The following is a 24,429-nucleotide window of genomic DNA, read 5'->3' as shown; positions in this document are numbered from 1 at the left end:
GGCACGGCTGCTGCCGCTGCTGCTCTGGGGTGGGTGTTTTAGGTGGGAAGGGAAGGAGCCTCTCCCTGCCCCTTACACTGAACCCAGGGAGTGGCTGGGAGCAAACAGGACAGCCCTGGGGAAAGCACCTGTCCAATCACCAACACCTACAGTCCCATTTAAGGTGAGTGCCCCCCGCCCCCCACCAGAAGACCGGAAATAACTTGCGTTGACTCCAGCTCTGAGTGTGATCCACCAGCAAAGTCACGCTCACCACCTGACCCGCCTCAGCCAATCTCCGGTCATCTGCCTCATGGAGGGCTGTGGCTGGTTGTGGACACCCATGGGAAAAGCCCAGGGGAGCAGGAACCTGTTGGTTTTCAAGCCTAGTGCTTCTCTTCCTCATGCTTAGTCATCTCGGGGTGGGGCATCAGGGGAACACACCTGCCTGTTTCTGCGGAAAATCCCAGCAGCCGGCATCCTGGGGAGGTTTTACCTTGGGTAACCCCTCTTCCCAAGGCCATCGCCCCTTGGCATTTCCAGCTGCGACATCTTTAGACCCTTCCACTTTCTCCTCAAGGTGGAACCTACATAGATGGAGGGGGGTTCCCGGGCCCAAGTTCAATGTGGTTGCATACTCCACACACAGCTTTTCTCTGAAAATGGAGCCTTAAGTATATTGTTAACATAGCAATAACGATAGCTACTATCTAGAGACCACCTACTGCGTCCAGGTACTGTTGACTGAGCGTAAACGGATCAGGAGGCTTTAGCTAGGAGTACGTGAAGATTTATTCAAGGGTCTTGGGGTTTGCAAACTGTAAACACAACTAGGCAATACCCAGAGTGTTCCCAAGAAGGAAGAACTGAGGGTTCTTACAGTAAAAAGTACATTCTTGAGAAGAATCGGTCCTGCGTTTTAACCTCTGGGTTGGTCTGAGATGGTCATCCCGTTGAGATGACCGCTGTGGTCTGGATAATGTATGTCAGGTGATCTGGACACATGATCGTTCTTTCCCTGTTTCTTCAGGGGGTAATCAGAGGGTTATCTGGAGGTTTGATGTATTTCCAGGCATTGATGCAGGGCTAGAAAGTTCAAAGTTTAGGTTCCCAGGCAGTTAGACCAAGAATAGAACTGTTTCCTCAGGCCTCAACCTCCTTGCTTTCAGTAACATTAGTTCGACTGTAGTGACTCCATTTCTTCGCTCTATTTCTCAGTACGATATTAATTTTCACAAGAAGTCCTCGTTAACCACATCTGACGCATAACGAAGGCACAGAGAAGAAATATTCCCGTGGTCCTTAACTATCTACTATACCTGCAAGATTTAGGCCAGAGCAAGTAAACTAACTTTATTTTCCACGATGTTTTCAGGGACTCAAAGAATGTTAAGATCTGGAAAAAGACTTTAGGGATAAGTGAGTGCAACCCTTGGTTTTACAGCAGGGAAACGCGACCTGGAGAGGGGTCAGGGTGTATTTGCCCAAGTCCCACCGTGAAATCATGGATGAGCCCCTAATCCATTTTTTTTTTTGTAACTTTCCTGTAAGACATCCCGCTCTTTCCCTTCCAGAGGAAATCACTTTCCCACATTTTTAATCATTTCTTTGCTTTTCAATTCTCGATACTTATTATTCTCATTTTTCCCTTCGTGGTACCATTTTTAGTGAAAAAAAAAAAGGGGGAAAAAACAGGAAAGGGAATGAAATGGAAGAGAGCGGGAGTGGGTAGGGGGAGACAGAGAGAAAGGAGGGAGGGCGGGATGGACGGACAAAGGGCGGGAACCATCTGCCGAGCAATCACTGAGATGCTGGATACGCCATCGCCAGGACCCCAGCTCGGGCTTCAAGATGTCCGAAGGCAGGCAAAGCCCCTAGTGTGACACCGGGTCGGCCCCGCCTCCTGGTTCTGAGCCTCAGCTTCCCCATCGGTACAACCAGAAAGTCAACACTCAACAGGTCACTCGGGAGCCGTGCGCCGGCGCGGGGACAGCCGCCCACGCCCGGCCCCGGAGCCGCCGCTTTGCCTCAACAAACATGGCAACCGCGAGCGACGTCATCTCCCGTCGCCTGCACCGCTCCCGCCCCCGGGGCGGGGGCGGCGCGCCTCGATGACGTCACGGGGCGGTGCGCATGCGCGGCGGCGGGGCCCGGCCCGCGGCGACGGCTGCGAAGGGGCGGAGGCGTTCTCTGCCCGCAGTTGCCCAGCCGCGGCGGCCGTGGCGGGATGGTGTAGCGGGGCCTGCGGGCGGCGGCGGGGCGCGGGCGGGGGCGAGGCGGCCCGGGGCCGACGCCGCCTGACGGACTCGGGCGCCGCGGCAGCACGCTGAGGGGGCGTCGCCGCCGCCGGCCCCCGGCGCCGCCGCGGGAGGCCGCGCCCGCCATGGCGGCCCGGGCGGTGCTGGACGAGTTCACGGCGCCCGCCGAGAAGGCGGCGCTGCTGGAGCGGAGCCGCGGCCGCATCGAGGGCCTGTTCGGCGTGAGCCTGGCGGTGCTGGGCGCGCTCGGGGCCGAGGAGCCGCTGCCCGCGCGCATCTGGCTGCAGCTCCGCGGGGCGCAGGAGGCGGTGCACAGCGCCAAGGTGAGTCCGGCCGCCGCCGCCGCGGTCGGGGTCCCCGGGCGCCCCGCCCCCCCGCCCCGGCCTCCGTGCGGGGGCGCGGCCGAGCGCGGCGGTTGGGAGCGCGGCCCCGGAGCCGGCGGACCTGCGTTCTCGGCTCTCGAGCCATGTGACCTTGGGCTAGCGGTCCCATCCCGGGGCGCCTCAGTTTCCCCGTCGGCGAAGGGGCGCTGACGGACGCGCCCAGCCCGGAGGGCTGTCGCGAGCACCCGAGTCGGCGACGCGTGTAACTGCGCCGAGCCCCGCGGGCGGCCGGAGCGAGCGCGCCGCCAACGCGGGCTGTTGTGGTCTCGCCGGGCCGATGGCCGGGCCCGCAGCCTCCCGTCCACCCCCGCAGCCCCTTGCTCGTCCCCGGCCCCCGCTACGGGGCTTCTGACCCTTTGTGGGGGGTGTCAGCCCCCTTTGCGCGTCTGACAAAACCATGGAAGCGAAATATTCGAAGAGTATCAGGAGAAGATAAGGATGTTTAATGATAGTGTTAAAAATAGCATCGTTTCTTGTGCGGTATTATGTACAGAGAACATTTATTTAATGGTTATGGCACGTCAGACGTTAAGCTGAATACTTTGGAAGGATTATCTAATGCACCCCTTAAAAACCCAGTGGGGTAGACTTTATTATCCTCCCCGCTTGAAATTAACAGCTGGGGAAACTGAAACTCTTTGAGGACGTGACTCACCTTCTCTGGAGGGCAGCCTTTTAGACTTACACCTACTGGAGCCCTTTAGCTACTCCCCTCCCTCCCCAAACCAAAAGTAGCAGCAAAATACCCGCCCCTCCCCACCTCCCCAAATCAAACTTCTCTAGGTTTTCCCATCCAGTACGTGCGGGAGCCAGGATTCAGACCTAGAGAGTTTCCAGAGCCCTTCTGGCTACCTATCTCCCCAAATGATGAGCCCCCTACCTGCCCCCCACCCCGGGAAGACAGGAGAAATCCTTTATTTGACATCCTACTTCAGAAATTTCACGTGCCTCTGAAGAATCTAGTGAGCTGTAGCGTCTGACTTTCTACATTAAAAAGTCTGGGTGCTTGCTTTTGACATCTGTAGAGGAGATAGGACACTTAAAACGGTGTGATTATTCTCCACAGCTTAACTTAAAACACTGTAGGTGTCGAATCACGTTGGCTTTGCTGTTCTTATTTTTTTTTAAACCGTTTGTCTGACTTCAGACAACCCATCTAACTTTTCCCAGCCCCTTCTTTCGCTTCTCCCCAGCTACACAATTTCTTCCCACTCCCCAGGGCTAAAACGTTTGACTCCACTAAGCCCTATTATTCCTTCTGAAAGTCTCTTCACTTGCATTCACCTCCCTTCCTTTACCTCTGCTGCAAATTAGACCTTTCTTGGCAGGCGCCCCTCTCATGCATCCTCGCCTTCCTTGCATTCCTCCCGCCTCCCCCCCTCCCTCCCTCCCGGGACCACTTGCATCAGGCTGATCCTCTCACAGAAAGTTATTCTGCCCTGGGACCTGCTAGGGCCTCCTGTTGCTTGTCTCATTCACTCTAAACTCCTCATCTGATTTACAGAACTTACTAACCCAGCCCCACCTTTCCCCTGTGCTCTGCTTTAGCTGCTCCCCTGGAGTCTGACTAGTCTCGGTTTTCCTGTGCGCTCTGCCGGCTCCCAGTTCAGCTTTGTTCGAGACTCACCCCGAGTGTGGAAAATGCTGCTTTTGCCCAACAGAGAAACCCTGCCTGTCTTGACAGACCCTCCCCACTCCCGTGCTCCTGCCTGTCCCCGCCACATAGTGTAGCATGAGCTAATTGGAAAAGGTGTGTCTTACAGTATCTTGGAAGTATGTGTCACCTGCCTGTTTATCTTTGTGATATGTGTTACTCATAATCGAACCCTCCCACTTGTAAGAAATCCTTTCTCTGCCAGACTCGGGTAAGAGTTGAATGCCACACTCAAGGGCTTATTGTTCCTTCGCTTTGGAGTTTTACATTCTTTTGAGGAAGAAAACATCGTTAACGTGTTTTTAAAAATTAAGAACAGGAAAGCAAACTTCAGTAGCTACGATATTCTAAGTTAAGTTGTGGAGGGGGAGATTTGGAAGAAGGAAGATTGAAAAATTTTTTAAACTAGCTGGTTGAGTCTGAATAAAACAACTGTTCTGGGTCCCATCAATTGGTTTACTTTGTTTTCCTGCTTTCAAAATGTTAATTCACTCTCTTTTAGCTAACGCTAGAGTAGAGGAGAATGAGGGGGGTTAGTTAGGGCTCCGTTGGCTACAGAGCAGCAAGATGGGTACTACTTGTAGAAAGCGTAATGTCCTGAGAGATTATCAAAAGGCACAAGCTCCTCGAGAGTTACCATTTTCGTCAAAGGGGACATTTGTTGGAAGAAGCAGCCTTTGAAGTGGGCTTCGAAGAGCCGGGAAGATGCCCAGGCAGAGGTGGTTGTGAGCAGAAGATGCAGGCAGCGTCTGAGTTGCAGCCTTGAGGGGTCCGAATGCGGGGCAAAGGCCATGCGCCTCATCCAGTAGGGAGTGAGGATCTGGAGAGGGGGGAGAATTTGTTTGAAACTCTGTATTTGGAGGCAGGAAGACCCAGCTGTGGAAAGGACGTTGTTCCAAGTGAGAGTTAGACATGGGCAGGTGACAAGGTTTTCACTGGGACCTGCATATAGAAATGGGGGGAGAGGTTTTTAAGCCTGGTGGCAGAAAGGATGGTGGGGACGTGGTTCACGTGCCGGTTGGTGGGGCCGGGTAGCAGACGTGTAAAGAAAGGTCACGTGCCAAGAAGTAGGCTGTTATCTCTTGACCGCGAGGACCCTGCAGCCTCGTACGGGAGGCGCACTGGGAAACCAGCAGTGCAGTGTGCTGCGTGCAACAGGTGGTGCATGTGCAAGGCGTTACCGTAGTAACAGGGAAGGGAGGCTTGTGTGCCCAGCTGGCTGCCAAAGGATGCGTGAGGGCCGAGTGGGAGGAGCAAGTGCAGGTGACAGCAGCAGTGCCCTTCGTCACGGATTCCCCTTCGGGACGGATTCCTCCTCGAGGCGGGAGGAGAGGGGAGGGCACGGCAGAGGGGTAGGAGGCAGGCCGCAAGCCACCTGGCACCTGAGGACCACGGATTTTCCCAAGCAGGCAGGCGGCAGAGAGTCAGGGAAGGGTTGCGAGGCGGGGCGGAGCGGGCAGGTTCCCGCTTCTGAGACGGGCCCCCACCCTCAGTTTTCGAGGCTGCTCCGTGTGGTCCCTGGGGGTTTGATGAGCTAAGTCTGGGTGAGTGTTCAGCAGCGTCCAGACCAGGGCGACGTTACTGCGAGGCGAGGGCTGGAGAGACGCCGTCCGGGAGTGAGAGGGACCCGGCAGAGGGCCTCGTGGGAGCGGGCTGGGCTGCGCCTTTCCTCTTGGAGAGGAAGTGGAGGTGCCCGTGAGATGCCGCCTCTTCACAGTGAGCCCCGAGATGCCGCCTCTTCACAGTGAGCCCGAATGCCGCGGGAGTGGGATCTGGCCTCAAGGCAGTGTGTGTGAGGCGGGCGGGGCGAAGCCGGACAGGAGCTCAGCACTGGGGACTGGGAAGGGTCAGAACTCTTTCTTCAGACCAAGGGGCCACAAATTCAGGGGCTGCCTGGGGCCGGGCGGGGAGACTGCGGGGAGGGGGGGAAGCGGCTTGCAGCCGGAATTAACGGGTGGACCTAGGCGATCACCCATGGAGAGGGCCGACGCCCATGCTCGGCATTAGCCGGTCACAGTGTGGGCTCGGGATGTCCCACCTCCTCATGGACCAGGAGACGCCCGGAGTCTGCACTTCATAACGTGAAATCTGGGTGTTTTCACAGGCGACTAATCGGTTGTAAAAACCGTGCGGCTGTCGCTCACGTCAGTAAAAGTTTTGCGTCCGTGTATTCTTCTTAAAGCGCGCGTGTTCTGTGAAAAAGACACGAAAGCAAGCGCGATGCTGAAACGCGGCACAGGGCAGGTCCAGCTGCGCGGCCGCCTCAGCTGGGCCCCCACCTGAGGTAGTGGGAGACGGGGGAGCGAGGACGTCCTCTTCACTTGGAGAAAAGGGCAGTGGAGACGGCATGTCGCGCTGTCTCCGTAAAGGAGGGAGCCAGTCACGCGTGGGGACAGAGCGGGGCCGAGAGCTTGAGGACAGGAGCACGTCGGATGCAGAGGGGCCGTGCGGGACAGTCCAAGGACTCCACAGGACCGCAGCCGAAGGGAGGCCAGGGAGGGTTAGATGGCGTCAGTTCATAGTACGACTCGCTCCAGGAACTCAGGCAGGCACCGTGTCCCCCACTCTGGGTGTGGGGGAGCCATTGCCCAAAGACCGAGGGGACCTAAGGCTGGATTGAGCACGGCAGGAGGGGGAGGTCGCCGGAGGGGCAGCTTCACCTGGGCTGGGACGGTCGTGAAGCACACAAGTCTCAGCTTGTGCTTTCAGGTTCGGACTGGAGAGGAGGCAGGCGAAGAGGCAGAAGGGGCGTAATGGACTGAGTGGGGGGCCGGGACCTTAGACTGTGCCCCTCCTAGGCTCAGGGAATGGTGCCGACAGGGGACACGTTCAGGGAGTGCCAGAGAGTTCTAGAGGGTGTAGCTGGTGAGGAATGTCAGAGATCAGGATCTCCGACGTGAAGGAATTTCGGGGTGATTCTGAGAGCCGAGGGGGGGGCCGCGGCGGTCCTGCCGGAAGTGGAAGTATTCCTTTTACCTTAGAGAAGTCAGGAGATGGAAGGGCGAGGCATCTGGAGATAATGCCGTGCTGAGGTCACCAAGGTCCTTCGCAGGGAATTGGGTGCTGAAGTTAGTCACTGAGCCAGGAGCCTGTCCTGGAGCTGAGGCAGCGAGAAGGGACCGGGCGTGGGTGGCCCGGCCGCGTGTCCAGGTTCTCCGTGTGCTGTGCGGTGCCGAGTTTGCTAAGCACAGCTGCCCGCGGGCTGCTGGCGTCTGAGGCACTGAGTAGCCGCTGTGAGGCAGAGCCACACCTACCAAGGGCACCAGTCTGGAGGACTGCTGACGGTCATCGGGAGGACGAGTCGGTCTCAGTCACCGAAATTGCAGCCTACCTGCGAAACCGCCGAGGTGACTGACGGGGGGTCTTATCAAGAGTCGGCGATCATCCTTTACCAGACTCTGAGTCTTTACTGCCATGTTCGTAGAGCAAGAGAGAAAGCTAAAGAATGCAATTCCCGTAAAAAGAGGCCATCACTGCACTGACTCCAGAAGGCTGAAACGGACCCGTGTCGTTTCATTTCCTTTCCTGTTAGAAGAGCTGGGTACCCGGCTTCGTGAATGAATTCCCGAGCAGTAGATCTGTTCGTGGAGGAAGTCATCCGTAGATGCAGTACTGCGTGGTGACACAGAGGTTTTGTTTTGATTTTACCAGAAAGGAGGTCGGTGGCCTTTTTTGCATTTCCTAGAATGATATTTTTTAACTCACTCCAGTTGTGAAAATCAACTTCTTAAGAAACAGTGGTTTGTTCAGTCTTTTTTTTATGGTTAACATTTTGGGGTTGTACCAGGATGTTGAAATATGGGGTTCTCACTGATTGTGCTGGGAGGAAGGCTCGCTGGTGACCACTCCCTCCCCCCTCGGGTGACCAGCGAGGGTTGTGGGGCTTTAATCAAATCAGGGACAGCGTGTTCTGTGGTGGCTTTTTACTAAATTAATGTAATTTTATAGTGAGCAGTCTTGTATTTCAAAACAAAAGTGTAAGGGGAGAGTCCTTATAGTAATTAGTTAAAGAACTGTTTTTTAAAAAATAAGTTATGACATGTGGAAACAACAGGAAAATCTTGTTTAAAGAAACCGAATTACTCCTTTTAATTGTCTTAAGAAGTTCTTTTCAACGTGGAGGAGGCTTTGTTCAGTCTCGGTGCCGATGTAATTAGTAGTTCACTTCAGCTGGTGAGCAGGAGCTGCGTAGACGCGCATCTGAATTTTCTTTGTGAAAGTCCGTTGTCATCACGGCGTCCCTGTCCTCCAGACATCTGGGATCTTTATCCATTCTTGAACCTACACATTTAGTTCACAGTATGTTCAGTATTAATCCTGATTTTTAAAAATTAAGATAATGGAGTTATTTGTTACAACAACCAGGCTAAGGCAGATGATGGATCTCTAGCCGTTGGGTAATGGACTCGGCCACAGTAAGGGCAACCCATGCGAAGCAGTTTAGTTTCCTTTCACTTAATGAGAAGTCCAGACAGCAGGCCAAGGCTGAGGAGTGGTTGGGAGCCGTGGGGGCGGAGGTCTCGGCTGTCCCCTCACGGGCACAAAGCAGCTACAGCAGTTCCAGCCACCCGTGTCTGTTTCAGAAAGGAAGGAAGAAGCAGCAACACCTTTCTAGAAAACCCCAGCAGAATTTTCCTTGCTCTCATTAGCCAGAACACGTCGTGTGGCCAGTCCCAGTGGGAGAGGGCGCTAGGAAATGGCCAGCTTTAACGAGGCACAGTGCCGCCCTGGACAAAAAGAGAAGCAGGAAGGAGATGTAGGCAGGAGGCAGGGTTGCCGGATCATGTTATCTGCTTTCTAAGTTAGGTCTTGAATTCCCACCATTTTTTTGTTTTGCTTTTGTTTTTGTAAATAAGAAGCTTTAAAATGGGCATATCCTATTTTCACTGTTTTTTTTTTTTTTAATTAAAATGTAATTCCTAAAGATATAAAGTGAGGACAACTAAGGTCTTAAAGTTAACTAAGGGTATTGGAAATTATGCTTAAACTGGCAGCTAAGCAGTGTAATAACTCTGGTACCAGAATGTTCATCAGTGTTATAATTCAATTTATAGTTGACTACATAAATTTGTATTTTTCATAATTATAAATATGATGTATGAGTAATATTACCTTATCTGACCAGTAAATTGACAACATTTAGGAAGTTTATATTCATTTCTTCATGAAAAAAAATCCAGTTTTTAAAAAAATAACGTGCATGCATTATGCTCCACACTAATGAGGGAAAGGATATCTATTTTTAAATTGGCATTAAAATGACCAAATCTGGTTGATTATTCTAAAGATTTTTTTTTCCGACTGCATGAATTTGGATTCTTAAATAAAAAATGCTTTTGAATCAGTGTCTGTGACTTTGGGATTTTGGGGGGGGTCCTTAAAAGGTTAATACATTATAAGTACCAAATGTTTAGTTTATTTTCTGGGAATTCTAGGAATATAGATTCATGTAAAAGCATGTTATTCACTATAAACCAATTAAAACAAAGGTTCTTTAAGAATTGTAATCTAAATTGTTAATACTTCTTGAGGTGGGAATATATTTCATACTCACACCACGAGAAATAAAGTTTTTTCTCATTTATACAGACAGATGTGCAGAGAGCTTTCGGCTTTGGTTCCCCACAGTGGTATCCCCAGGTCAGAAGTAATCCAAGAACACAAAACTGCTCCAGATGTGACAAAGTCCTCAGACATGTTCTTGCACAAACAGAAAAACAGAAAAGACGAAAACCAGATTTTCTTATAGTCTCTCATTTAACAGAAAATAGATCCTTGTTTTCTGCAGACTAGGTTTGTGCATGCTACAGTTGAGACTGACCTGGTTGTCCATAGCTCCCAGTCCCTGAGCCAGTGTGGAAAGGGACATGTGGCCAAGAAACGTAAAGCGAAAATAATGCAAAATGAGAAGAAAAAAGAACAGGGATGCAGTACTAGTGAATTCTCTCTCTGCTTGGGATTCACTCTGGGCACCAAAACGAAACGTGCCTGGGCTTACATGGCCAGGGAGGTGGCTGTCTTGGGCCACTCAGTTTAATAGCTCCAAGCAGTCGAGTTGACGTGGCCATCTCCATGGGTCCTACAAAAATGCCAAAGTGTAAAATTTTAAAAAGTTACTAACATTGACTTTCAGACAGTCATGTAACTTATGAATGAGGGGGCCAACAGCACGTACGTGGTTCAGGGAACATTTGAGGATAAGTTTTTATCAGCACTTTAAAAAAAAAAAAATGGTGGAATAAAATCGCTTGATTAGATATAAATCGGATGTCTTGCAAAACAGTGAAATCATAACCTTTGGGATATCTTTTATACCAGACTGAGATAATTGGCATCTTTGCTGGACAAAAGTCTACACTTAACGTACAGCATCACAGCCCAGGCCCTAAACAAAAGTGAATGGTGATTCAGACAAAGAGTAGCTGCCCAGAGAACTCATCCCTGGGCGGCCGAAGAGCGCGCCCCATTCTGGTCACGAGGCCAGCCCTTTTCCGTACTTAAAAGTACTTGATAGTTTTTCCCAACTGTATGCAGACGATTAAAATGGAGCACACATCCTTTTGGGGCCATTCTGGCCGCTTTCCCTCGTAGAGTGTTAGCCACATCATTGATACTCTGACCGGACGTCCGCCGGTGTTCTCAGACTTCTCGTTTTGTTTTGATGTGCGCGTGTTAGTCATCTGTTCATCGGTTCAGGGTTTCTCAGCAGGGGCACTGTCAGCATTTTGGTTAGCTCATGCTTTGACAAAGCAGGGGCTCCATCGTGCATTGTGAGATGTCTGGCACAGCGCGGTCTCTACCCCTGAGGTGCCAGGAGCATGCCCTCAAGCGTGACAACCAGAAATGTCCCTTGACATTGCCAGTCCCCCCAGGAAGAGCAGAATCACCCCCGGTTGAGAACCAGTGTTAAATGACCAGGGCTGGTCTCCACACTGTCTAGTAAAGTTTTGGTAAATGCTGCAAATTAAAAAATAAGATACTGTCGTGTTTAGAAAACATACCGTCTCCCCCCACACACGACCTCCCTCCCAGTTTTTGGATAAGAGTGGAAGGGAGGAAAGGTTAGATTAGGCTGCAAAAATAAACGTGCTGAAGTCCAAACCACAGAGGCCTTTGAGTGGTTCCAAGGATCTTGAGCCTTAATGCTACGCAGCAGCGGCTTCGCAGCGTTTTGGAACGAGGAAGTGCGGTGGCCGCGCTCGCGGAGCTGGTACAGTTGCAAGGGAGTGGAGACAGCTGCGCTCTCAGATAGAACTTCGCTACTCTTGCAAGGGAGTGGGAACGGGTTACTTTCAGGCACCACTTTGATACTGTCGTCCGGGGGTGGAGTGTGACAAGCCTGGCAACAGAAGAGTCAACAGTTGGTTCCGGCGTTCACGTGGAGCAGGGCCTGTGAAGGATTGCCTATGACGAACAGGGAAGGGAGCTTTGAGTCCAGGGGACCGGGTTTCATTGGCAGGCGACCTGGACCAAAGGTGGAGTCGGGGAGAGCTGTGAGCTCTGAGGCAGACCTTCTAAGTTAGAGGCACTTGTCAGAATGCCCGGGTATTGTCTGCAACCTTACAGCATTAAAGGCCGGAAGGGAGATTTGGAGTCATCCCCAGGGAAGTAACAGTGGGGGTGGGGACTGAAGAGTCCATGGGAGTCTCGTTGAGGGGGAGGACCAGAGCAGAACTACGGGCCTCTCTGCCTTCACGGTGCCATCGGAGGAGGCCGCGAAGGAACTGGGGGAGTAGTCAGAAAAATAGGAAGTAAACGACAGCTAGTGGCAGCTCAGAAGGGTGGAGGAAAGAATTCGTCAAGAAGTTGGTCAACAGTGTCGGGCTACAGAGAGCTGAAGTCAGGGAGTGCCGAGCGGGCCCTTCCAGTTTCGCATTTGTCATCATTCTTGGCGTTCAAGGAAGAGCTTTCATTTGGAGCCGGGGTCGAATCCAGATTGCAAGGGCTTGACAGTGAAATGGGAGTTGAGGCTACTTTTTCAAAAAGTGTGAAGATGGAAAGACAGTTGCAGTGGTCCTTGCATAGGCGGTGGGGCTGCGGGAAGCCTTCTCGGGGTCGGGGACCCCACGCACGCGTGTAGGCAGAGGAGCGGGGGCGGGTGAGAGGGAGCGACGACTCAAGGCTGGGAAGGGGCCACGTGGCTTAGAAAAGGAAGCAAGGAGAAGGAGTTCCTGAAAGGTGGCTTTTTTAGATGGAAACAAGCACAGGGAGTCGTGGGTTGGCCTCTGGGCTCTGACGAAACCCCATCTTTTACTGAGAGTGGGAAGAGGGACAGATGAACTTGGGGCTCTAAGACAGTGTCTGGCGAAGAGTGAAGAATAAACTGATAGGGGTGCTGCCCGTTGTAGCAGCCGTGGACAGAGATTTCGAGCATGATGGGGAGGAAGTCGGGGGTGGACACGGAGTGGGCCCCTGGCCCTGTTTCTAGAGTCCTTTCCTGCGGGGCAGTCAAGACACACCCCTCCTGGGAAGAACTTGGTCGACATTTTAGAAATGAGATTGAGGAGAAAGAAAAGGAAAATTGAGGAAAAGAAAGCAAATGCTAGAAGTTTATTGTAAAAGTGGCTCATGTGGTTATTATTAAATTTATAGCAGTGTTATTAACGTAGATGGCCAGGTAGAAACCTAAAATGGACCTGTTACGGATTCATAGATTAATGATGTTTAAAAGTTTGATTTTTCTAAGGCTTATATGGTGCTTCTAATTTGTATATATCCTGTAGGACTCGCGTCTACAAACCATATTAAAACCTCTTTTCTTTTAGAGATGATATACGACACCATTTATGCAAGAATCTCCTTAATATACGAGATCTTTAGAGTTCTGGAGTGCACAGCCAGAGTTGAGAACTGCTGGTCTGAACCATTCTAGAACTCTCTCTGTAATGTATTAAGAGCTCCTTTGCCTGCAGTTTCTCCTCAGTGATTTGTGGTCCACTTGAGTGTCTTGTCATATTGTGCCAGGGCGTGGTTAATGCTCCTGACAGCTGCCAAAGTATGTTAGATCTAGACTCGTGATAGCTGATCTGGAGTTGCTATGGCTTTTAACCTTTATGTCTTTAAATTTGGTTTTGCACCTGTGCTGTCAGTTGTCATTTGCCATTGGGTGCTTTGCAGGTAGCGCCCTATGCTTTTCCTTCTACACTTTTCGGTCAGCTGCTTCAAGCCACATGCCGAAGTGGGAGGCAAGCCGACAAGGCCCCTGAGTGTGTGCGCCCGTAATGGGAGGTGATAGCTGCTGAACCTTGGCGCTGAGGAAACTTTGCCCAGGTCAAACCCGCACTGTTCAGTAGCCGCTTGGATCCTTTCTGGTTTTAGCTGTGTTCTCTCTGGATTTGTGAAATGTGAGAGTGGAGAGCTGGGGTTCTCCGAGGTAGGCTAATAGACATGCATTTTGCCATATGCAAGGGAAGTTATTAGATTCACGCTCCCCCTTTTCTTCCCTTGAAAGCCTTAGTAAAGTAAAACAATACGAATATTGAAGGATAGGGAAACAGTTTTTGACTAACGTTCAAGTGTTCAGATAGCAGATACAGCAAAGTGCAAATGATGCCTGTTTAGATCCGCGGAATCTTTCTCACCAGTACAACTGATGGCCAAACATCTCCTAGAATGTAATAATACTGTATACCTGTGTCCATATTGCTCACCTCTGAACTTGAGTATAAAAAGCAATTGTTGCTACCTAGTAATTCTCAAGAGAAAATTATTAATGAAAAAAAAATTAAGGCTCATTCTCAAGGGATTTAGGGCATGCGCTTACACAGAATTTTGTGCGTGTGAAGTTGTAACAGGCTATTAGCACAACTCTTCCTCAGAACTACACAGTTATTCTTAAATTAATCTTAAGCTGTCTGGGGGGACGATGGCAGACAGCCCTGCCCGCACTGGGCATTGCTCTGCCGGTCATCCTAGAGCTCAGGCACTGAGCCGTGGGCGCTCTGCTGAGCTAGAATCTCCTCAGAGTCCAACTTCACCTCGATCGCTTTCTCTGAAAGATAATGATCTAAATAGTACCCACATATATCCCAGAGAACAGCACTTGCTGTGAAAGGATTGTGTGAGCTATGGAAAGTAAATCGATTTGTTTGCAAATAACACATCAGATTGACAGTTTTATTCAGAGTATGTTTTTTCAGTGGGTTCAAATGTATTAAATGGACTAAAGTTGGTAAAAACATAGGGACTTACTTTATGATTGTCATTTTAAAATTACATGGGAAATCTCTGTACTTTCTGCTTAATTTTACCATGAACCTAAAACTGCTTTAAAAAATAAATCTGTTTTAAAACATCGAAATTAGAGTTATGCACTGGTCTTCGCAGTTAACTTGTCTCATCATCTAGTTTAATTTCACATTTCTTTTGGTTGCATAGGATCGAGAGCATCCTAAATCACACAATTAATTAGTAACGTCGTTTTTGGACAGCTCTTCTTGCAGAATATTTTTCTATTAAATTAATCCAGAAAAGTAACAGAAATAATAGAAAATGTTTGTTTCAAAAATGAATCAATATTTCATAACCGCGAATTATTTAAACAAGAATCAAGCAAAACTTAAAATGTAGGGCCACCGCTATCACTGATAGAGCATCACAGCATGTTATGCATCTACTTTGTAATTTTTTATTAAAATTAGGAAGTAGGGAGTGTACCAAAACAATATATGCAGGTGTTTAAAACAAAAACTCAAGTAGCTCAGTGGTTTTCTGTAGTAGAGAATAGTAGTCCCTCGCTTCTACTCCCCAGCTTCCTCGAGGCGGTTAGTCTGTAAGTAACATACTACTATTTCTTACTGACTTTAGGCATTAGTCACTCTCTTTAAGTTAGATGATGAGCGGAAGCCACCCCCATTTTCCCAATTGCTATTTGTGTCCCTTCGGAATTCACATTTTGAAATCCTACCGCCCAGTGCGATGGTGCTGGGGGGTGGGGCCTTTGAGGGAGTGAATTGGTTGGGGGGGAAGGGGAGGAGCCAGCGCCCGCATGAATGAGAGCGAGGCCCTGCCAGGGTGAACAGGACGCCTGCAGCCTGGAAGAGCGCCCTCACCTGGCCCTGCTGGCCCTCTGATCTCGGCCTTCCAGCCTCCAAAACTGAGAAACAGACTTCTGTGGTTGATACGCCACCCAGTCATAGGTAGTTGTTACAGCAGCTGGCATGGACTAAGACCAGTATAGCTTTTTTCTTTTCCTTTTTCTTTTTTTTTTTAAAGCAAGAAACAGGATTTATAGAATTACAACTTATGTAAATACTACTCACTGCAAAGCCATATACTATATCACATTTTGTTTTTTTTCCGATATGGCTTTTAATTTTTCCTGGAATTTTTATCTGCCCTGTTTCCATCTACTTGTGAGATTTGCTTTAAACATATCCCTAATATTTTACAAATGTTCCTTTAGGTCATCTATTCACTGAGCCTCTTTAACTGGGAGAATGCCTCTGACAGGAGTCCCCAACCCCTGGGCCACAGATGCTGCCCGTGACCTGTTATTTTATCTTTCATATTTTTGGTGACCTTCATCTTAAAATAGTTCCTCAAGAAAAGAGTCCAAGGGACTAATTTTCTCAGCCTTTAGCATATCTGGAAATGCCTTCGTTCTGCCTGATATTTGATGTGTAATATGGATGGGGTAGAATCGTAGACTGAAAATTATTTTTCTTTGGATTTTGAATACATTGCTACCCTTTTTTCCATATCACCCAGAAGTGCTGTTGAGAATTTCTAGCACGCGTGGGACAGATACAAATAGCATTGCAGAGGCTTTAAAAACTGAACTTCTGTGGAATCACAGCTTATAGAAGGCAGCTTCTAGCCTGAACCTAGGTCAGTCACCTGCTAGAACAAAAGTGTCAGTATTCCTTATAGGACTTAAATAAGACCCTAGAGTCTCATAATATTCAGATAGATATAATACAGAATTACCTGGCATATGAAGAACCAGGAAAATATCAACTCTCATGACAAAAGACAGCAAACACCAATAACAAGATGACACAGATGTCGAATTATCTAACAAAGACTCTAGAGCCTCTATCATAGAAATTCTCCAACAGACAATCAAAAGCACTCTTAGAACTAATAGAAAAATAGATTTAGCAAAGAAATAGAAGATGTAAAGAAGAATCAAATGGAAAAGTTTGAACTGAAAAACACAATAACCTAAATAAAAACTCACTGGGTGGGCTCGATTTTAAAATGGAGGTGACAGAGGAAAGTGAATTCGAAGATAGAACAGTAGAAGTTTTCTAATTTGAACAGAGGAGTGGAGGAGAAAGTGCGGTGGAAAATATTTGAAGAAATAATGGCTGAGGACTTCACAAATTTGGCAGAAGATGTAAACATAATGATTCAGGATGCTCAGTGGACTCACAGAATAAACCCACAGAGCTCTGCATCCAGGTACATCAAAGCCACAGTGCTGGAAGCCGAAGACAGTAAAATCATGACGCTATCTGGGGAAAACTCGCATGTAGGGGAACAGCAATTAGAATGGGAAGCGATTTCCCGTTAGGAACCATGGAAGCCAGAGAAGGGGCACTGTGTTTAAGTGGTGAAAAAGCTTGTTAACTTGGAATTCTCTATCCAGCGAGATTACCTTTGGAGAACGGAAGTGCAGGAAAGCATGGGGAAGCATGCCAGCTGCAGAGCTGAAGCGAAGCCACTGCCCGGAGCTGCTCAGAACTGCCAAAGGACGTTCCTCATGCGCAAATGACAGATACCGGGGCAAAGAGAATAGATAGCTTTCTCCCCTCGAGTTCTTTAGGGTGAATTAATGGACGAAAGCAAAGTCTGTAAGATCTGATGGGATTTCAGATGGATGTTATGTAAGTGCAAGGTCGGCGTAGCATGAAGCGGGGAGGGCAGGGGGAAAGAGACCAGGAGTAAAGGAACCTCTCTAGTGGCTTTGTTCTTAAAATCGTCCCCATGGGGTTTTAAGCTATGGAGGTGACTGCATGATGGTGCAGAGGGGTCAGTGCCATGGAAAGATTTGAAGATTTCGATTACTTAAATTTCCCAAGAGAAGGGGGTGTGCCTCGCCACTCAGGGCCGCAGGTAAAGCATCAGGTTTTGGTCAGGAGGCAGAAGCGGGAGCAAGGGGAAAGGCAGGGCCAGGCCGAGGAGGCAGTTTAGGGTGCGCTGGTTTGGATGATTCGTATGGGCTCTGGGGCAACGGGCTGTCCTTAGTAGTCTGTTACCTGGCCCTGGCTTGATACAGGGCAGGGGGGATACTGGCTTTGTACATGAGCGAGGAGAAGATGGGTGACGGCACAGCACGGGGTCCAGCAGTCTGCCCGTGAAGGGCATGCTCCAAGCAAGCTGTCCCTCAGCCCCAGGAGTAGCTGGCCTGGGGAGGGTGAGTCTCTCTCTAGGCCTCACAGGCCTCCCAGGATGTCAGAATATAGGATATTGAGAATAAAAGACATGACTAGTACAGGTGGTGGTGTGTATACATTCTCTTAAAGTGATAGACTGTTGATTTTAAGTGGACTGTGAAAGTTAGGTATATCGTCATTGATAACGACCATTTTTTTAAGTACGTAAATAGTTAAAATGCAGTAAAAATACTAGATTCTAATGCACAAGAAGGCTGGATAGGGAAAAAAGGAGTTAAAAATAGGGAACAAGCAGAAAACAAATAAAATCGTAGACTTAAATCCAAACTTACTAGTAATTTTATTCAAAGTAAATAGTCCACACCTACTAATGAAGAGACATCACCAAGACGAATGACAAGAGGGTTAATTCACCAAGAAGACGTGATGCTAAGTGCGTGTGTTCCTAACAGCAGAGCGGCAAGAGAGATGAAGCAGAAATGGGTAGAACTGGAAGAAGCTGGCAAGTCCACAGTCATGGTTGGAGACTTCAACATCTTTCTCTGAAGAATTAGTAGAACCGTTAGAAAATTAGCAAGGAAATAGAACTCAACACCATCAACCAACCAGATTCTAAGAGATATTTACAGAACATTCTACCCACTGAGAGCAGAATATACATTCTTTTCAAGTGCACACAGAACATAAGACAGACCATCTCCCGGGCTATAAAACAACGAATTTAGAGGATCGAAATCATAGAAGTGTGTTCTCTGACCAAAAGGAGTCAAACTGGAAATCAATAACCGACAAGTAACAAAATCTCCAAATTCTTGGAAACTGAACAACACACTTTTGAATATTGAAAAATTTCAGGATAAATTAATTTTAAGAATATATTGAACGAAAATGAAACTACAACATCAAAATTTGTGGCATGTAGCCGAAGCACTACCGAAAGGGAGACTTATAACATATTACATTAAAAAGGAGGTCTCCTCACTGCCCTACGGTTCCACCTCTGGGAACTAGAAAAAGATGTACAAACCAAGCCCAAAGCAAGCAGAGGAAAATAAAGAGCAGAAATCAATGAAGCCGAAAACACAGAAACAGTAGAGAAAATCAGTTGAACAAAAGTCGATAAAATTGACAAACCTGGTAGCCACACTGAGGAAAGAAGACAGAAATTACTAATATTCCTCAGTAGATAGAGGGTTAAAAAACTGTAGTTTGTCCATGTCGCGGACTAGTGCTCAGTGGTGCCAAGGAATGAACTAGCGATGCATGCAGCAGCATGGACGGATTTCAAGAGCAGTATGTTGAGTTTCCAAAGCCAGTCTCAGAAGTCACATATTGTATAATCTATGTAACATTCTTGAAGTCACAGAATTGTAGCGATGAAAACAGATTCGTGGTTGGGGGTGGGGGGGGATGGTAGGTGGAGGTAGGGTAAACATGACTGCAAAGAGCTAACACAGAGGAAATCTTTGTGGCGATGGGATAATTCTGTATCTTGATCGAAGTGGTATTTTTATGAATCCGTACATGTGCTCAAATGGCAGAGAACGAGCTGCGTACACCGTTATCAGTGGAGCTGTCCCGGTGTTGCTGCGGCACTGTAATTATGTAAGATGTAGTAGCTGGAGGGAGCACTGAAGAGTACACAGAACCTTTGTGTACTGTCTTCACAGCTTCCTGTGAACCTATAATTACTTCAAAATAAAACGTTAAAAAACTTCAAACCACAACTAAATGCAGCATAAGTTCAAACAGGTGGTTTTGGAATGTCCGTTTGGAGGTTTTCAGGGATGCCGACATCAGTATTGAACACTGCGCTTGCATATCCAGCAGAAAAGGATGATGGGTTACTGTGCTTTGTGCTTAATGCAGTTAGTTACCATGTTACAAAGTAGCAAACTGCTTGAATGAAAAAGCAGGGCTCCTGTTCAGCACCAGTCGCCTTCATTCTTTATTTACTTTAAGCCCACAAACATTCTGGGTTTATTATCCAGAAGGACATAAGGAAGCAAAGTCCCGTGTTTAGATTGAGCTTTCCCTCTGTGGCATTGCCCTCATATTGCTGGTGTCTTGTCTGCCCGTAGGGATTTTGTGGTTCTAAATGTGTGAACAAGGACTGTGTGCACTTGTGTATAACTTACTAGCTGAGGATGTTTGGCCATGATAATAAGTTTACACCGTGGGTGCAGGTTCGCAGAGGCTCGTTGTATGTAACTGGTGCTGCACCGGTCCAGCTTTTAAATAGCATCATTTTGGTAGCATCAATCTGATCTTAAACCACAGATCAGGCATCCAGGCTTATTTCTTACAAATGTCTGTCTAGAACATTTTCACTGATTTAAGTAACAGTGTTGTTGTTTATTAAGCACTTGCCATGTGCAAGACACTATTGTCAGATCTTTACACCATCATCTCGTTGCATTCTCTCAGATGCTTAAGATTACACTATCCTCATGTCTGTCTTGCAGTTGAAGAAACCGGGGTTAGAGGGGATAGGTAACTTGAGCAGGTCACCAGTTGTATGTCTGGAATTTGAGCCTGGGAACTGACTATGCCACGTTATGAATAGAGTATGTCCCACTGCTGATGTGTGTGTGGCGCACACGTGTTTGCTTGGTTCACACTTCTGCCTCCCATAGCAACCTAATTGAAAAAGAACCCAGTTCTCTTTCTTAATTCATCCAGGCCTCCTTCAGTACCGAATTTCAGTGGAAACCCCAGCGCTGTATCTGAGAATGGCAGTACTTACTGTCCAGGATTCTTGGTTCTTTATATACAGGTCTACGTTGAACCAGTCTGGTCTTTCTTAGGAAACAGATGTCAGATTATATAGGGTATACATTGTTCCAGCCAGCTGGAAAAAACTTTTTTGGTGTTAAATTAACCTTGGTGGGTTTTTTTTAATGCTTTCAAGAAATCAATTGTTTTATCTGGAAACAAAGGGCAGTAGTAGTGAAGCAAAGGTCAAGGTTCTGGAGTACATTGTTAGACCTGATTATCTTATCCCTTAATTGTGTCACAGTAGTAATAAGTGACTGGCAGCAAGCAGAGATGTTCGCTTTTTAAAGATGTAAATAAATCCAGCCTCGTGATTCTCTCCTGCGAAGCTGGGCAAACCCCTACGATCACGTTGCAAGGTGCACTATTGAAAGTGGTAAATACCTGCCTTTTAGATGTAGGTGCTACGTTTTCAGTTCCTCTAAAAACAGTTAAGCAACTTTATGTGTGTTACTTTACATCCTTTCTTTAAATCCTGGCCTTTTTTCCAAAGTTATTAGCATGCTTTTGATTTTCGTACATCTCGACGTTTGTAATTAATGTGTAACCTGATACGTGTGTTGTAAAGAGCTTTCGTAGACTGATCTAATTTCTTGTCTCCTCCTTGCAGGAATATATTAAAGGAATCTGTGAACCTGAACTAGAGGAAAGGGAATGCTACCCCAAGGCCATGCACTGCATCTTTGTTGGGGCGCAGAGCCTGTTTCTGAAGAGCTTGATTCAGGACACCTCTGCGGATCTCTGCGTTCTGGACACCGGGCTCCTCGGCATCCGGGGGAGTGCGGAAGCCGTGGTCATGGCCAGGAGTCACATTCAGCAGTTCGTAAAGCTCTTTGAGAATAATGAGAACCTGCCCAACAGTCAGAAAGAATCAGAGGTGAAAAGGGAATTTAAACAGTTCGTGGAAGCCCGTGCAGACAATTATACAATGGACTTGCTGATTTTGCCCACTTCCTTGAAGAAAGAACTTTTGACACTCACACAAGGTGAGGAGAATCTGTTTGATACAGGAGATGATGATGTTATTGAAGTCGGAGATTCTAAACAAACAGAGTTTACACAGAGTGCCGCCACAGGGCAGAATATTTCCAGAGATGAAGTCGTTTTGCAGGAAGATGGAAGAAATAAAGCTGGGACTCCTGTTTCTGAGCTTACAAAACAGATGGACACAGTCTTCTCAAGTTCACAAGATGTACTCTTTGTTCCAATAAACGGTCTGACCCCGGATGAAGAGGCGCTTTGCAAAGGCAGAGTTTGTCACAAAAGGAGGTTTTCCGATTCCGAAGAGAGGCATACCAAGAAACAGTTTTCTTTGGAGAATGTTCAAGAGGGGGAGCTTTTCCATGATGGAAAGACGTCGGCCGGGAGTGCAGTCATCGACCTGTCGGGTTCTTCTGATGCTGAAAATTTCAGTCCAGATGTAAAAGACACTACTGAGGAAATGGAATACAACATCCTCGTAAACTTTTTTAAAACCATGGGCTATTCGCAAGAAATTGTCGAGAAGGTCATAAGGGAGTATGGGCCATCTACTGAACCATTATTGCTTTTAGAGGAAATCGAAAAAGAAAATAAAAGGTTCCAAGAAGACAGAGAATTTTCACCTGGTAATGTGTATCCAGAGACTAGCAAAACCAAAAATAAGGGTGTTTGTAGCAGCATAAACGAGCTTACAGTGGATTCCACTCCAAAGAAAACACAAACTCACACACAGCAAAATATGGTAGCCAAATTTCCTCAGTTACCATTCAAAGGAGAATCCAAACCGTGTACCTCAAATTGCAAAATTAATTCTTTCAGAACAGGGCCAGCAGAACAGAAACAAGACATCCGGGGCTCAAATCAGATCTACAGCAGTAAAACCGACCTTGAAACCGATGGCCTCCCACCCTCCATTGCCCCTTCGAGTCCCAAAGAAGTCGTCGGTTTTGTTTCAAGAGGAGCTTCGGGTCACCAGCCCAGAATTCCACTTTTCCCCGAAAACGGTTTGCAGCAGCAAGGAGAACCCTTGCTTCCAAATAACATGAAGTCCGTCTGCGAAAACCGTTCGGGCTGCGGGAGCTCTGCCCAAGCGAAGCCAAACTGCCCGGCCCTTTCTCAGACGCCAGTGCCGCCGCCCCAGCTCTTACCTTCGGTTTCTGATGCGAGGTCGGCAGGACCTTCTGACGCCATCGATTCCTCGGTTACGGGGGTTCAGCGCTTTCGAGATACTCTGAAAGTACCCTACAAGCTGGAGCTGAAAAACGAACCAGGGAGAATGGATCTGAAACACATCGTTATAGACGGGAGCAACGTTGCAATTACGTAAGTTCTCTCCGCAGACGCCGTTACGGTCCTGAGTAGGGCCCCGAGCAGTGTCCCAGGCTGCCGTGCTTTTATGGGAACCAGCCCGTGTGTCTAGTTGATCTCTAGCCTCACCTAAGGGGGAGAGGGGGAACGGCTGGTTGGAAAAGCTTTGTTAGTCCATCTTCTAGATTGTAAACTTTGCCTCACCCGGCCGAACCTGTACTTCTGAGAGCAAGGGATGATAGAAAGTTTGACTTTTTTCACCCCGCTAGGCCTAGTGATAAGTGACGTGCAGACTTTAAATCATTAGGTTCTCAATTCAAGGTTCTGAGAACGAGGATGGAACTTAAGGCGAAGAAGGGATTGTTCTGTCTTTCGATGCTACAAAATGCCAGGTGTCTAGCCAAGAGTGTGCAGTGATGACAGGCGTGGTACTTCTGTATACTTTTGTTGGTAGAGTGACAGCAGTTTCTTTCCTAGGGAACTTCGTCAGTTTAAGCTGCTTTTTTCTTTCTTCTTTCTTCTTTTTCTTTCTTCTTTTCTTTTTTTCAAGTTTAAGCTGCTTTATGAGCTTCGGCTCTTACCAAAAGTTTGCATTCGTGTCTTTAGTAAAAACAGTTCAGTGATCATTTCTGTTTAACTTGTCTTAGAACGCTTGTAGGATTCTGGTTTTATATCTCAGTGTGACACTGGGTTTCTTCTCTAAGGGCAGTCTAGTATAGTGGCTGGGAAGACTGAGGTGGGGGCAGGCTCCTGCCCGCTCAGTTCACTCACTGCAATCCATTGCTTTTCGCCCTGTCGTAAAGCACATCTTTGTCATACCGTTTCGACCACTGCCAGGTAAAAGTCTCCCTCCGGTTTTCAAAATCAGTCACTCCACTGATTTTGCAGAAGACATGCAATTCAAGAAACGGGGTGCCTGCATGCGGAAGGTAGGGGAGAAGTCGAATTGCTGAATGCTGATGTGACCTCTTTCCTAGGAGTTCTGAAAGATCAGTTAATGCCTTCATTTTATACTCGCCGGGATTGAAAACTAAGGTTTATTACTGAAATGCATGTTCACATATTTGTTATTTTAAATACGCCAGGAGAGAACTAATGAATCCCATGGTCCGTGCACTTGGGATCCCTGTGGTGTGCCCATCAGCCAGCTTCGGCCCTTAGCAACTCACGGCCTGTGGGCGCCCCACCTACTTACTGCCTTCCACCTGCGCTGTTTCAAAGGCAATCTCAGACCATGTATTTCACCTATAAATATTTTAGTATCTATTTTTTAAAGTAAAGAACTCTCGATTTTTATTTTCTGAGTGAATTATTGGTTCTGCACTTTGCCGTCAAAAAGGAAGGAAGGAAAATACCAGCATCACGTTAAAGTTTGAAGAGGAACGGTAAAAATATGTAATATACTTGTCTTCATTCCAGATAATACCGTTCATTGTCGTGTCACCTTGTTTTCTGACAGTTCATGGGGCGGGGGGGACCCAGCAAATGGCACAGGGCGGCACAGCACTGTCTTCAGTGGGAGTGTAAGCACAGCAGCAGGCACCCTCGGTCAAGCCCAGCCGTTCCTCAGGCCACAGGACCATGTAAATTTAGGTCGCGGTTGTGAGTAGTAGTAATCCTTTTTCATTTTTCTGTAGTGGAAAGAGTTCCCACATTGGTGTTCAAAGGATAAATGCAAATTACCGGAGAATGAGTGGCGGTGATGATGCTTTTCTAAGAAGCTTTCTGGAGTAGTAGCGAGTGTGCTTCTC

General features: G+C 47.9%; 1 protein-coding gene and 1 long non-coding RNA gene across 2 annotated transcripts in view; one reads left to right on the top strand and one right to left on the bottom strand.

The window, feature by feature from the left end:
• Positions 1-753: 753 nt before the first annotated feature.
• LOC120617247 (uncharacterized) lies at positions 754-2,035 on the bottom strand. The gene is made up of 2 exons (XR_005656841.1): positions 1,799-2,035; positions 754-1,065 (listed from the first exon to the last, which is right to left on the bottom strand). It is a non-coding gene; the product is annotated as an uncharacterized LOC120617247 (long non-coding RNA).
• Positions 2,036-2,157: 122 nt separating this feature from the next.
• The window catches only part of N4BP1 (NEDD4 binding protein 1), a 40,839-nt gene continuing 18,567 nt past the window's right edge, over positions 2,158-24,429 (top strand). Inside the window, exons 1-2 of the mRNA XM_039880812.1 lie at positions 2,158-2,560; positions 21,000-22,693. Coding sequence (XP_039736746.1) covers positions 2,363-2,560; positions 21,000-22,693 — 1,892 coding nt within the window. The 5' untranslated portion in view covers positions 2,158-2,362. The remainder of the gene's footprint in view (positions 2,561-20,999; positions 22,694-24,429) is intronic.

The sequence above is a fragment of the Pteropus medius genome, unplaced genomic scaffold (assembly GCF_902729225.1).
Source record: "Pteropus medius unplaced genomic scaffold, Ma_sr-lr_union100, whole genome shotgun sequence".
In the NCBI taxonomy this organism is placed as follows: Eukaryota; Metazoa; Chordata; class Mammalia; order Chiroptera; family Pteropodidae; genus Pteropus; species Pteropus medius.
The sequence above is the reverse complement of the archived record's forward strand: the minus strand, read 5'-3'. Positions and strand labels throughout refer to the sequence as shown.